Source organism: Chiroxiphia lanceolata, chromosome 1, assembly GCF_009829145.1.
Source record: "Chiroxiphia lanceolata isolate bChiLan1 chromosome 1, bChiLan1.pri, whole genome shotgun sequence".
In the NCBI taxonomy this organism is placed as follows: Eukaryota; Metazoa; Chordata; class Aves; order Passeriformes; family Pipridae; genus Chiroxiphia; species Chiroxiphia lanceolata.
The window spans coordinates 110522067-110537376 of NC_045637.1; the positions used below are offsets into that span (position 1 = coordinate 110522067).

The 15310-nt window shown below is 37.0% G+C and overlaps 1 protein-coding gene across 7 annotated transcripts in view; it reads right to left on the reverse strand.

Moving 5' to 3' along the window:
* MYRIP (myosin VIIA and Rab interacting protein) overlaps positions 1-15310 on the reverse strand; it is a 210054-nt gene that overhangs the window by 7179 nt on the left and 187565 nt on the right. For 6 of the 7 annotated variants that reach the window (XM_032678771.1, XM_032678753.1, XM_032678725.1 and 3 more), the window contains one exon: positions 2962-3156. In XM_032678771.1, coding sequence (XP_032534662.1) covers positions 2962-3156 — 195 coding nt within the window. Of the gene's footprint in view, positions 1-2961; positions 3157-9238; positions 9302-15310 lie in introns of all 7 variants that reach the window. The other variant, XM_032678734.1, reaches the window with a different exon arrangement.

Here is a 15310-nt window from a genome sequence, read left to right on the forward strand (position 1 = left end):
GTTTCTTTTATTTCACAAAGAAATCTAAGGTACACAGCTGGATGGAGGTCTCTGGCATTTAGAAAAGGGTAATTTTCAAGCATTAACTTTTGATATCTGTGCTTAAGACTGCACAGAACCATGTGAAAATACTGTACTTTCTGCCTACTTACTAGTTAGCCAAGAGATTGTTTCCATGAGGCTGGTAACAACACAGTGGAAATGAAATATATATTCTGATTTTCCACAGTGGCAGCCTCGCTAACTGTAACAGCAGTAAAGACTGTATTGCTACAAATGAATTAAACATGGTCTATGCTCCACTTTATTGTTCAGGGGGCAAGCAAACAGAATCTAAAGCAGATCTTCGAGCCGATACCTTCATTTCATACATGTCTTTCACTCCATTCATTGTATCTGCCCACAATTCCTAGATCATGCAGTCCTTTGACTTAACAGGTATTCAAACAATTTCTGGCCATGCTGTGACTTTATGGATCAAAAGGGCTGAAGAATGACCAGATTAAAATTTAATCGTTTACTTTTTATTATTTTTCTATTTCATTATTGTTTCTTAATTGCTTGCAGAAGTGTTTTTTCCCTTTGTATCAGTTGTTTCAAGGCATAAATGTAGATAGTTTTTTTTCATGCATGTGAGTTTCCTAAGAAACAAATTCACTATATCTGTACAAATTGCATCTTGTAAGAACACAGGCTAACTGCAGGCATGAAATCTTTGGAAAACATACCTAGAACAAATAAGTAATCTCATTTAACATTTTTGCTGAGTACTTGGAGACACAGGTGGTCCATAAAGTTAACATGCTGATTTAAATAGAAATGATTCTGGTTTTGTGGGTTCTAATTATTCTTCTCATTCATTTAAATGACACATCTTTGTGGTATGACATACCACAAGTACTTCAGATTAAAAGGCAATTTTTTAAAAATTTCTCTGTCACATCTAAAAGCTTAGAGAAAGAAGAAGAAGAAACATTTTGAACAGAAGCATCTTTAGAAAATTAAAGAAAAGTTGCATTTAAATGCTATACCAAAAATCTCTGCAAATTAAGATATACTTTTCAAGAGGGGGAAAAAATCTAAAGAAAGTAGAACTGATAGAAAAATGTGGGAAAGGAAGGTCATCAATGTTTCTGTAACTCGCTCAGTCCCTACCTTTGTTAAATTTTAATGAAACTTTTCCAGCTAGATCTAAAGAAAAGATTTTTCTAAAGAATATTCTCTTTATCTGAACAATTGGTGCACTTCCCAACAGCAATGGTGTCCTTGCAGGACTCCCCTAAATGATGCCCTTATTTATACATTCACATTCAGATGGTGGAAATTTATTTTACCGCCATTTATGTACAGCTTCTACTAAAACCCAACCTTGTGTAGGTACAGGTGGCCCTACATTCTCCACACTGATGCATGCACAGTCCCCAAAATAGAGAGAGCAAAAATGAACAGTGTCTATAACACCCAGATCCTCTTCCAGAATTTGCTGCAAAGATGATGTGCTGCATGTAGATCTGGCTCCAGCTGCAATGGGAAAAGTTATGGATTCCTGAATTTCTAAAGGCTCTTTAACTCTGCCATGGAGTGTGGTGGGGAAATCTTGAAGCTGAGAAGTTTTTGCCAACTACTTCATGTCCCATGTGTGACAGAAAGATGTACTGTGGGGACACAGCAAGGCTAAATTGGATACCTTATGAATTCTGCAGGGAGCTGAGAGACATGCTGCAGTGAGGGTAACACCAAAGCAAGGAATGCTCTGCCTCTGTGCCTGCTCTCTGCTCAGTGAGAAATGCTTGACCCAAATGAACGACTAGGGGCCACAGCACCAGAGATGCCAAAGCTCGACACGGATCTGAGGGATTGTCAGAGTGCAAGTATGTGTGTGGGGAAAGCACCTTAAGATCGTTTACGACACAGTTCTCTACAGAAAAAAAATGTGGGAGCAGATTTTCCCAAGTTGGTCTCTGTACTGCAGAATTTCTTAGTTTTTCTAAAGATGTGGTTCAGCCTGGACTTGAATTTTCATTCCATATTCACTCTCCTGCCAGATGAATTCTGTGGTGTTTGGAGCTAGGACACTTTAGTATTTCACGGGAGAGAAAAATCTCCATCTACTCATCTACTTCCATTATTCTGAAAAAAATTAACTAAAGTCAGCTAGAAGTTGCTGTTAGGGCACATCTCTCATGTAACAATGACATGGATATCATGGTAGGTGGCACAAGGAAGGCACTTTGCTTCCCACAAGCAGGAGCACCTCAGCTGGCACAGTGAGATGCCTGGTAAGGTTGAGCAGAGGTGGCAAGGAGAGGTTATAAAAATGGATGCATAAAAATTTCCAATGGGTAGTGACTTCCCCCTAAGATTCAGCACCATACTTTCTCCTGCAGATGGCAGGGACTCATGAAAAAGGATGGATGATTTGGATGTGGCCAAACAAAAGTTTGTTTAATTCAGATTCTCCAGCCTACTTTCTAACAGTGTAGCAAGGAGCTCCAGCTCCCTGGGTACTCAGCACAGTGTGCTGGGGATGTGTGGGGTGAGGAAGAGCTTCTCCACTTCTCTGTGTGGCTGGGGACATGCTTTCCCCACCTACCCTTGGAATAATGAGGTTGTGCTGAGACTGGGAGATGTGTGGTTTCAGCCAGGCATGGCACAGCGGCACAGCCACAGAGGTTCGGAGGGCTTAAGTTAACTTTTGAGATAGAGATTCTAGTCGTAAGCACCAAAGCATCCAGCTTCCCCTCCCCACAATATTTTAAGGTATGCATAAACCCACCAACACAGCTAAGAACCTGTTGAAATTGGATTTTTTGTTCTGTTTGTGTATTTGTTCAATAACCTCAGATTAATTTTGAACATCCACTGATGCTGCTTGTGTGCTTTCCCTTTCAAGCTGGTGCATACACGTAGGCACACTCACTCACACATGTGAGTCTTTCACATACTGACTCATGTTCTTACGTTTTCTTCCAGTGTAGTGAGCTGCTCATCAAGTCTGACAGGGTCTGTACCCAGTGGGAGGGTTCCTCTTCCTCTGTCCTGAATGTCATCTGGGAAATCACAGGGATCGGTGGATTCTGCTATTAGTTCTTCAGTGGCATTGATGACTTTCAGGACTTCTGTAGATATGTTGCAGAGAGAGACAGCAGAGTACTTCTGTTTTGTTTACAAGAGCAGACAGAGAAAACAATAGCATTAAATTAGCACAGAGGGGTAAGATATAAATCATCTTGCTAATAGCCACAGCTTTAGCCATGCTAAAACCGTATCCATGGCTAACTGCTTCGAACAGACACAAGAACCATCTAATGGTATTGGAATCTACTTCTCTTTTCCTCCCTCCCCTTTTCACATATGCACACTGCTACAGCATGCAAAATAACATACACATGCAGTTCTTCTACAACAAAACTCTACAGGAGGGATGGTCCAAATCTTATCCCAAAGGAGCACACAAATATCCAGCTTTAAAATCCAAATGAGCTAGATAAAGCTGGTTTTGCAATAGTGTTTTAAAACACAGTTTTCCTTTTTGGATACTGGCAAACAGATGTCTGTCATCTGGAATCATCTGTCTCTGTATCCCCAGGAGCTATTGCATTGCAGATGCAAACATGGGACAGTGATCTTCAGCAGCCTTATGAGGACAGCATTTTGCTAAAATGCTTGCTATGAATTAAATGATCACCCCAAATAACCATAATTTGAGCTATAAGTGTGTAAACACTTGTATCTTTGTTTTTTAAAAATTTCAATTTAACTTTTAAAAAGTTATGAGATAACTTATATCAAATATGAAGGAAAAGCATGCAGCTTTATCCATTTTTTGAAACAATTGCAAACTTTTTTATCATTGTTTCTTACTTGTAATTTGTAATTAACTATACTTATTCTGATTCTCACATAGCCTTAAGCTTCAGGACAACTTCTGATGGCAATAAAATTTCATATGATATATCTTCAAGCAGCAGGCTCAACATCCAAACTATACAGCTCAGAGATTGAGCCAAGGCTTGTCAAAGCCAATACAAATACTATCACTGAATATATAATGCTGCTTTGCCTAAAAGAAAGTGTGGGAAGTTTAGACCAAAAATTTAATTAATTCCTCAAACCTGCAAACACTTATGCATGTGAATTAGGGGCCCAACCATCTGTAAATTTTCTCACAAACAAAATATCTGCAGATCCATATTGAGGTAACAGATAGTCTTTGGATTCTATGTAGTAAATTATACAGTACAGGAAAGTATAACTGATTAAAAATATCTACAGGCAGGATATAGGAGAAATAATGTTCATTTGATTCCCACAAACTCTGGTGGGCTAAACTTGAAAACCTCTTTTATCTCTTTCCTTTAATCAGCTGTCCATTTTTATGTTAGATAAGATTTTCACTGACAAACTACTTTTTTAACAGTAGGTACTCAATTGTTGTGTATCAAGACATTAAGACATCTTTAGCAATGTACCTTCTCTGAATTACAAGAAATAATTAGAAACATGAGATTAAAGAGAAGAAGAACAAAGCAAATACAGTATGCTACAGCACTCAGACCTTTAGCTTGTTAGGACAGCCAACAGAGCCCTGAACGAGCAGGCCTAGGACTCTCCTACTGAGAAAAATTACTTGAACCCCATAAATAGCCTACTGTTTTTTCCATTTATTTTCACAAGAGCCAATTAGGTTAAAAACAGATCAATAATTTTATAGGACAGAAGAGGAAATCAATGTTACTTTGTTTTATTATTTGCTTCTACAAGTACCTAATTCTTATTCTATTCTGTGAGTAGTGGAAAAAAAAAGGATAAAGGTCAGACACTACATTTTCTTCATCATCTTTACTGATGTATGTTCTCCATTTCACGAACTGTAGCCTTACTCTATTGTTCATTATTTCTTAAATTTTTATTATCCTTTGTAGTTAATGATGGATTTCCAAAAAATATTAAATTAAATTAGAAAGAGGTGGTTTTATACCAGAATATGAGAATACATATTGGCATTTTTACAGACTAGTTACTACAAAAGAGTTTTTTTTTGTTTTCCAGGTAAAGTGGTCTGTGATAGAAATCTTTGTGAAATCAAGATTTTTAGTAAAAAATACCCTACCTTCTCAATAGGTAATGGATAGAGGAAAAAAAGCTCAACAGGAAAGAACAGAATAAAATAGATTATTTTTCATTTGGAAGATGATCAATGATCACCTAGTCCAGCCACCTGACCAATTTAGCATTGACCAAAAGTTAAAGCACATTGTTAAGGACATTGTCCAAAAGCCTCTTAAACACTGACAGGTTTGGGCATTGATCACCTCTCTAGGAAGTTTGATCAACTCAGCAGTGAAGAAATGCTTCCCGAAGTCCAGTCTAAACCTCTGCAGGTGCAGAAATGTGACTTTTAGCTTTTCTAGAATTTTGAGGTAAGTTCTTAGTGGAGACACAGTTCCATTTTTAAAACTGAAGCTTTGCTTCCCATTAAACACTGCATAAGGCAACTAGATGAATGTTCTTAGAGTGTGGACATCACTGAATGTATCTCAATCCCAGCCTGCAAGCATCTAGACACAGGAGTCACAACATTAAAGCTTTTTAATTTAAGCTTGTGAAACATCTGCTTTTAAAGTATAACAAAGATACAGGATTAGAGTTTAAACACTGAAAAGAAATACATGGCAAGCAAAATTGATTTTCCTTAGAATATATCTGGAGAGCAGATCTCCCAAAACTTAAGACCACAAGCAATATTTCAATGTATTTAAATCTAACATTTGTGAAAATTTTCTGCTAAGAGGTATTTAGAATTCAGCTGTACCTGGGCTGTATTTTACAGAGAAGCAAGAAGAGATTAATATCTCCCTGAAGGAAACATAAAATCAACACGTGGGGAGTTCAAGGGTTCTCAAATTGGAAAGACTGGATATTCAGTTAATGGTTTTGCCTGCTTTTTAGCCTCTTTTTTGAGCAACTGTCAAAAGCTGTTAAAACAGCTCATGTTCCAACATGGTCAGTTTGCAAATCTAGTGGGGTACTCTAGATATAATTACTTAACACTTGTAAGGGGAAAAAACCAAAATAAATTAAAAAAATAATATAAAAAATAAAACATGTCCCAGGTTTTAGTACTTCACAATCCTCTCCCCTCCCACCCACGTCAATCTTAGGATTTATGAGATCATATAAAAATCACCTAAAATTCACAGGCACACGCACACCAAGATCATCCTGGTAGGTGGACATTTCAAATTGCTCTAAAGACTTCTTGGCTAATTTATCTTGCCCTTGCAGGAAAGGTCATTATTAACATGTCTAAGTGATTCAGAAGGACAGCTGTTACGCCATGAGGAAGACCTTCCTTGTCAAGCAGGTCAGAGAACTAATGGGGATGTGGTAGATGTAGGAAGTAATCTCTATTACAAATATCTAGCACAGAAAAGCTAAATGCAACCATTGTACTTGAAACACTGCGATGCATTCTGATTTCAGCAGTGATACCCTACTTCTGAATTAACACCACTCCTCCCCAATCAAATCAATTCAGCAGATCCAAGTTTGAATGTTTCTAGTAATTATGAGAATTTCATTTTTTTTACTGAATTTGAGACTAAGAGTTTAATGAAATGAGGAAAACATGCATTTATCCTTTTTGTGATAATTAATGTGCATGATCACAAATATGTTAAAGACACAGTCAAAAGGAGATGCTCAATTTCCCTGAGTTCTTTGTGATTGATTTTTAAAACCAATGAAATAATAAAAAAGTGTGTGTATGCAAGCACATATACATATATGTGTGCATTGAATATAACAAACATCTTGGAAAACTTCTTTTCTGTCATTTCTGTGTGCGATTTGACAGATGGAAAGGATTCTTGTTCTGAGAAGATTGTGTTTCAGTGGTCTAAGCTACCTCTTGCTGTTAGCCACTTCCCCTTCCCTTCTGCTGTCTTTCTTTCTTTCCTTTTCCTGCTGATGCTGCCAATATTTCCTTTGTTGTTTTACTCAAGCATGCTACAATGGAAGGTGCTTTATAGACTATTATTTTACATTCTTGCACAAAGGATGATGAGTAACTGAAGGACAGCAGGATGACAAAATGAAAGCAATGTAAATGTCCAAACTGCTACAAGTTTGTAGCTACAAGGGGAGCATTAAGTCCTCGTATGCATCTCAGCAGCCTAGGACATTTTCACATCATTTCCTTAGCATGAACATTATTGCTTTTATTTTTACTGCTCTTACAATAGTGAAGTTCTCCATCACTTGCACTATTTTTTTCTCCACATTGCATTTTCTCTTTTTCTGCTACTATAACATTATGTCATCTCTAGGTTCCTTTAAACTGGCATGGTAGGCAGTGACTTGCAATTCAACAGAGAGCAGTGACAGCAACAGTCAGATCAAGAAGCAGAGCAAGAACACCTTTCCATCACTAGCAGCCCTGGCATATTGTCCCCATTCTTGATTACTTGTGGTGCAATCATTTTTATCTCCAGTCTCAAGGCATTATATCACACTCTGAGTCGCGTGCCTGTTGTGCAGTTGATATCCCCCATTTTTTTGTAGGGAGTTGAGGGGTGCTGGGGAGAAGTCAAGTTTTGCTTTGCCACTGATTAATTTGTCCTTTCAGATTAACCTGACTGAATCCAAGCCTGATGACAACAAAAGTAAATCCCCAAACCTACCTCCCTCATCTCCCCACCCTATGGGAGTTCATTGTACAGCTTTGAGAAGGCCCTGAAAAGCCCAACAAAAGTCCTTCACAGGCAAGCAAGGTCTGAGACACAAGTCACAGTGTGGGAAGAAGAGACATCAGTGTCCAACTCATCAAACCTGACCTTCAAAAGATCTTTTTCCTAAAAGTGAGCTGTAACCACTCATTACCACAAAGACTGGGGGAAAAAAAAAAAGCTAAAATTTGCATTGATATTTGATGGAAGAGAAGTATACTATCATAAACTCTGATATTAAGGAATTACTCTTCTGTGCAAGTTTAAGACTTCTGGTCTTGGCCTTTAATGTCAATATCTTCATTTATGGACACTCTTTTACAAAAATAATTATCTTACAGACTGAGAGCTATTATTCTAGTGACATTCTCCAAAGTACAACACAGAGAAATACAGCCTCTCTTTGTGCTAGGTAACTGTGAATATTATATTTTTCTAATTCAATCCACTATCCTAATGTAGTTACAGATGTTATGCCTATTAATTTGTAATGCCTTATTTCTAGAGACAAGTCGCCTATAATCATGGGAAAGGAAGTGATTTTCCAAGAGGTGAAATATTATGGGCTAAGTTGAAAATGGATATATTTACATTATAAAATCCACAATGGACACAGGCTGATGACATTGCACAAATGGAAAAGTAATTTCACTTTAAAATCACCCTTGATATTTTTACAAACTAAGACCAAGACAATGAAAAGATGATTAAAATTCATAGAACAAAATTTAAATCTGAGAGTAAGGAAAAAAGAAAAAGTTGAAAGGAGAAGTGTTTTGCTAAATTAAGCATCAACTTTTGACACTAAAAAGTGATTCTTATTTTATGATGGAGAGAATGATATATGACGTGCTAAAAATAGCATGTATTTTAAAATACAAGCATATGTTTGCTCAGGGAATATAATGAAAATCTGTTTTAATATCTGATCCTCATAACGTGAGACTCAAATAGCATAGAATATGAATTCTCTTTCCATCTAGAAGAAGGATAAGCAACAGACACTAGCAGTAAAGTAAGAAAATATCTACTCACCATGTAAAAACTCTACAATGAATTAAGGGTTTTGATTTTTTTTTTAAATTGGGAGCTTAGAAAGATTTTTGAAGACCGCTATGGTCAGAAAATTTCCTTCCAGATCTCTTAATACAGGTGAGTACATGAGAATAGAAAGACCATACACCTTATCTTTGTCTTGTGTTCTTCTCTACTGATAAAACCAAATTCTCATCACAAAGACAAACAAGAGAGCCAGTCTGCTCCACATGTTTACTTCATGCTCATTGCTCCCATCATAATATATGGCTAGATGTGATTATAAAGTAATTTTCTGCAATGATTATTGATTGTGGCCAAAAGGTATGATTTTTCAGGCCTGATATTTCCAGGAAAACATTATGAGTTTGAGAATGTTGGTTGGGAAATGTGGAAACCCTCAATATCACTTTATGGCATCTCTTACTACATAAGAGATGTAAGAAGACATAGACAAAACAAAGCTTTCTCACCTGCTGCAATACAGTGGATAAAAACTGCAGCTTTAAATGAAGATCAAAAGCCTTTTGTTTTTCCTAAATAGTGGGAAAGCAGTTAAATAAAAAGGCAGAAAAGTTACATTAACAGCTACAGAGGTTAACATTTATATAGGTTAAGAGTTGCAGGGAACTTTAGGATAAACAACAAGGATAAAGAAACTACCAAGAATAAAATACCACAAAATTTATATTTTACATTTATTAGTAATCTATTTAAAATAAAGCAATGCCTAATTTATTTTTATTTGTGGGATTTAGAATAGAAGACTTCATTAAGACAGATATTGCAAATCACACATGAAGCAGATGGAAAACAGTGATTTCCACCATCACAAAATAAAGTGGCACTAGCAATGGAAAAATAGCTTGTAGCAGTGTTAAGAAGAATAAAAGCCAGCTATCTTCAATTTTGGGGTCTACATGATTGCAAGTTGGACACTGGTATTCCTACTTACAAAAGGGTCTGTACCTCACTTAGGCTACAGTCAGATGCTAATGTGGGAAACACCTGGGCTAAATTAAGTAAGATGTCTTGTGCCAAATCACTTCCTTCTGTTTGCTGCTGTCCCTCTCCTGGACTCACTGTCCCAAAACAAACAAGTAAAACCCTTCAAAGTAGTACTCTTCAGTGACCAGTCAGTAGGCTTACCATAAGCCCCCTAATTTACATAGGCCTGTTTAAACTAAACTGGCTGGTTTTGCCTTGAAATAATGACGCAACCACAGTTACCCTGTTGGCTGTGCTGGAACAGAAGTATCTTCCAGCTGAGAAGCAGAGATTCCTTGAAACTCTTCCAGCTATATCTGAAAGACCTCAACTTTCAGTGCCAAGTCTCTGAGCAGCTTACAAAAGAAGACAAGAAAATAGTAATTTTTTTGTTCCAGTCTATTTTCCCACTATTTTTTTCCAGCAGCTTACACTAGTCTTCACTGATTTTCTGCAACTGTACCTGAAAAATGGCTGGTACATTTTCTCCCTAAGTAAATAAATATTTGGTGATCAGAGGACTGAAGGAGATTCCCCTTACATGCACGTTGGACAGAGCTGGCTTGGGTGTTCATGCACGTAAGTATCAAAATTGAGACTATAGAAAGAATGCTTGACAAAGACACTGCATTCCCTGTGTGAAGCCAGCTGAAGTTTCACCAGAAGTTTCTACTTCTCCTGGTAGATTCCACAGGGCTTTGATTCAGTTGCTCAAACACAGACAAAGTGCAATTTGAAACAGCTTGAAGCATGTGAGGATTTTGAAACAGCACTGTCAAATATGACATGGACCTGGGAGATGCATTTTTGCTCTGGACTAGCAGCTTAAGGCCCTGTGGGACACTCTAAGGCATCTCAGATGGTCTGTCTATATCACTATTTATGCAACTATATTGAGCCCAGAAAGTGTCAGAATTGAAGGACCACAAACATCACTGTTCACTTTTCAAAACTTTAAAAAAAATAAATGCTTGTGGTCTCAATTCTTGAAACCGAAGACTCAGATTTTGACAAAATAAACTTAGGATCAACTTCATATTTCATACTAAAGAGTGATAACTAATACATGGGAGAAACATCTTAAATGGGATTTTTATCCAGCAAACCACTTAATCCTCAGTTTAAAACTGAACATATACTTGACTGCTTTCTTAAATTAAGAACTTAAAACTTTGGATCTATTAGCCCCATTTGAAGATTATTGTATCATACCTCTTTTAGACAAAAAAGCCACTGTTTCACCTTCCTGAACCAAAATCTTTTTTTTCTCTGCTGTCATTCAAAATCCTGTGCATAGATTATCTGCAGTTCATAAACCTTAGAGATCACTTTTTACAATGATGCTGACATTCAGTTTTCAACCCTGGACTTTGGGAGACTGCCCAGATAATTAACATAATTTTCAATGATCCATGAAAACACAAGAATTAGTCTGAGCACCTTGCATACAAAAATGTGAAACAAAAGACACATAAATATCTTCTAAGCTGTTAACCCAGGCAGATATCACTGTACTACATTTTTCAGCATTATTATCATATTGGTAGCAATGTAGTAAAGCTACTATACTTACACTATTATGTTTTCTTGCTTAAGCGATCCATGTGGTTCTGACTCCTTTAGGAACTTTTACTCAGACACTTCTAAAGCTTCCAGCATATGAAGCTGGATGGCAGTTTCCTATTAACCCCTGCCCGGACCAACAAACCAGCCAAAATAGCCAGGAGTTCAGGGAGTTGCAAGATAACGATCACAAAAACTACAGCATCATGCTCTTTGAGGGCAGTGCGTGCACCGGCACAAATGACTAACAGAAGTCCAGCCACCAGGACACACGGGCTCAGTCTTATTATTTTAGCACTGCTGTAGGGTGTAACATTACCCTACTGTGATGCTTTAACAGGTCTGTGATACACAGGAAAGATTCACTGACGTGCATGTGCAACGCCATTCTCCAGCTCCATCAAGGCTGTGAGCATATACTTCTCCACTGACCAAGTCCCATGAGCCCTCCCTTACCTGACCTCCCTTCCTGAGCACTGGCCACCCTCTCCAAGGCCAGCTCCAGGCACAGGCACCAGCACACACCACACTAGGGAGCTGGCTGTCTCTGCTGCTGCTGTAATATGCACCCACATGCACAGCTACTGGCTACTGCTCTTGCTAAAGAGAGACTTCAGTAGACTTTCTAGCAAGTGTCAATCTCATTATACCAGTAGCTGTACAGTGCTAATTTACCTGGTGAAAAATGTAAGATGTACTTGGATCAAAGTATATAGGCCTCTGGCACAAATTCACATTGAAATGTTGTTTGTAGTACAAACCTTTCCCAAAATAAAGCTTTATAAAATCGAAGAGAAAGAAAATGTTTCCAGAGAATGGAAGCATAAATATTTTATGGAAAGATTATTTATGCTGTTATTCATACAGTCAAGAAACTCAGGAGGTTTCATTTAGGAAACAGGATCCCACTGTGCTACTTAACAAACTCAGAGGTTGTCATTCAGAAAAGAGCTACTGTGTCATATAATAATTTCAACAGACAACTACTAAGCCTTGGTTGTAAGATTCTCTGAACAGAACTAAATGCATAAGGGGATTAAAAGAAATTCCTAAACACACAGCACACACAGCTAATGCAAATAGGAGAGAAACTCAACGTTACTACTGAAGTTTAACTTGCTTGCTCATTAGCATATCTTAAGCAAATTTTAGAACAAAGTAGAAGAAAAAAAGAAAAACACAAGGTTTAAACAACTACTTCAATTTTTATGCTATGGGTCAATTTGCAAAAATGGCAGGGTCTGTTCTGTTTTTTAAACAGTATCTCTATAGCTTCTGATAAAGTGGTAACAGTGATAGAATGAATTCAGAATGCAGCCTGCCAAAATTGCCTTCTAGGATGTAATTCTGGCATATACTGTGAAATACAGACCAAACCTATTTATCTTCATGAAAGCATTAAAAGAGAAAGAGAATGGACAGAGGAGAGCATGAACTAAATACATCCTATTTATCATGCTTGCCACTCTCAGGATCGGTATCATTAAGATACTTCCAAAGGGATTTACATTTTGCTTTTTTCTTCAGACATTTGTTTAGGGTTTGGGGGGGAGTGAATAAAAAAGCAAAAAACCCAACCAAAACAAACAAACAAACAAACAAACAAAGGCCTCAACAAAACAACAACAACAACAAAATGAGCACAACAGAAACAACTGTGCAAATCATTGTGCTCGTACAAGATGTTTCACTAAGACAAAGTTGCACAAGTGTGAATTTTGGTTTGCTCACACCTAAAGTGCAGAGGAGCTGAAGGCCAACTCTGCCCTGAGCAAGGCTTTGGATGAAAACAGCTGCTATTCACTGCACAACTAAGACAAATGGGCTTTTCAGGGCTCTGCACACCTCTGAAAGACCATGAACTACTTCTCTAGCGTAATAAACACAAAATATTTTCCATAAAAACAAGTCTGCTGTAGGACTACGTTTGTTTTAAAACAAGAGCTGTGAATTTCCATAAGACCATTTTAGGCAATCACGAATTGAGAAATAATGAAAATGATTGTGTTGAAATCTAAGAAAATTTAAGTCTAAGCCACAAAATTAACTTGTGTTAATTAATCCCACCTAAATTCCTCAAGTACCCTACATGAACTAAATAATTAACTCAAAGGTCATCATATTCAAATTTGCGTTTTAAAGGCAGACATACAACACAAAAGTTCAGTTTGAAGTGAGAACTGAGAACCTATAAATTCCTAACAACTTAAGCTAATTCTCCACTCAAGCTGTGACAATTTTTACCATTGCTTCAGATCTTAATATACTAAATATTAAAAGCATCAGATTTTAAAAGCACCAGCTCAATGTATGATTACATGATATTCCCAGCTTCCATTATAAACAGAAGTCTAAATTTTTAAAGGTGCCAAGAGGTGAAAGTCAGATTTTCATGAGCACCAGGTACTTAATTTTCAACGATTCAAAACCAATAGATTTTTTTTGAAGTTTTATTTTATAGTGAGGTGTACTAGAACTAGAAATTCACAGTGATTTAAAGTTGCTACTGTGTTCCAGAATAAGCTTATGAGAACAGAAGACTAAAGAAAACAAAGACAAGCAACTTCGCTAAAATATAAGCAAGATGACTAAAGTACAGTATTTAATTTATGTTCAGGAACACAAAGCAGATTGTAGGCACTCCAGCTCTCTTTTCAGTGGTTCAGAATTAGTGCTTCTGTATACCTAATTTGAAACTTGATGCCCAGGTCAGAAGTCTGTCTCTGACCAAGAATGCTGAGTGCTAGTCTGAAAGATCTGTAAATCCCTACATATGCTTCTCAGGCTTCTTAAAGAGACAGCATATTGGGACATATGGCTTTGAAGGCATCTAAAATTACTGGTTCCCTGAAAATAGATTTTCTATGCTTGTCTTCACATGTCATCTACTCATCTTAAAGATATTGCATCTTTTATGAGTTTAGCCATGTCTTTGTATTTTAGATTGTCATGATTCTTACAGCCACAACTAGTATTATGCATTGTCATCTTCAGTATTTCATTGTAAGATGGTGGTCAGCCACATTTCCAGAGAGAAGGCATGTGTCAGAAGATTTTAAATTACCTTTAAGGACAACTGTCAAGAATAAGAATGAAAGCAGCATGTTTGTTTCTCTACAGGTGGAGAAAGTTCCCCTTACAATTCCACTGAAATCTAGATCATGATGAGTACTGGGGTATTCTGGTTTCGTTATTATAGACAAAAAGAATAAATACTGTGACCATTAATGACTAAGACTTTTTTTTTAACCAAATCCAATAAAGAATCGGGAATTCCAAGCATTTCCTTTTTGCTGAACATGGTATGCCTCTTCTTTCTTTAAATTTAAGAAAATTTTATTGAGGAAAAAAAATATTAATCTTTGCTTTATTTTAAATAACTGACTTGCAAATGTTAAAGAAATAACAAAATTAGAAGAGGAAAAAACCAATATTACTTTGTAGATGCATGCAGATGAATAAGTACACCACAAAACACACATTTGGCATTTTCTTTGCTCAGTTCACCATATAGGAGCATTTCAGAAAGTCCTATTTACAGCTTTTAATTCTAGACTTCAGTTGCATCATGTTATACCCTAGTTAGCCTGTATATGCCGTTGAATAATGTGATATTGCTGTTTTGTTTTTGTAAACCAAAGAAAAGAAAATTGAATGCTGCTAACAAGCACTGATGATAAAAGTTTTATATTATTTCCTTGGAAAGGAAACTGTGTGTACATCGTGGAGGTACTACTCCTGTGTAGTCTGTGGCTAAATAACTCAGAATCAGAGAGTCACGGACTATGTAAATTTGGAAAGGACTTACGGAGATCACCTGGTCCAACCCTTCTGCTCAAAGCAAAGTCAAATAGATCAGATTGCCCAGGGCTACGTCCAGTCAAATTCTGATTATATCCAAGGACGTAGACTTTACAATCTCTCTGTGAAACCTATTCCAGTATTTTAACACCATCACAGTGAAAAAGCCTTTTGTTTGGGTGGAATTTTTTGTA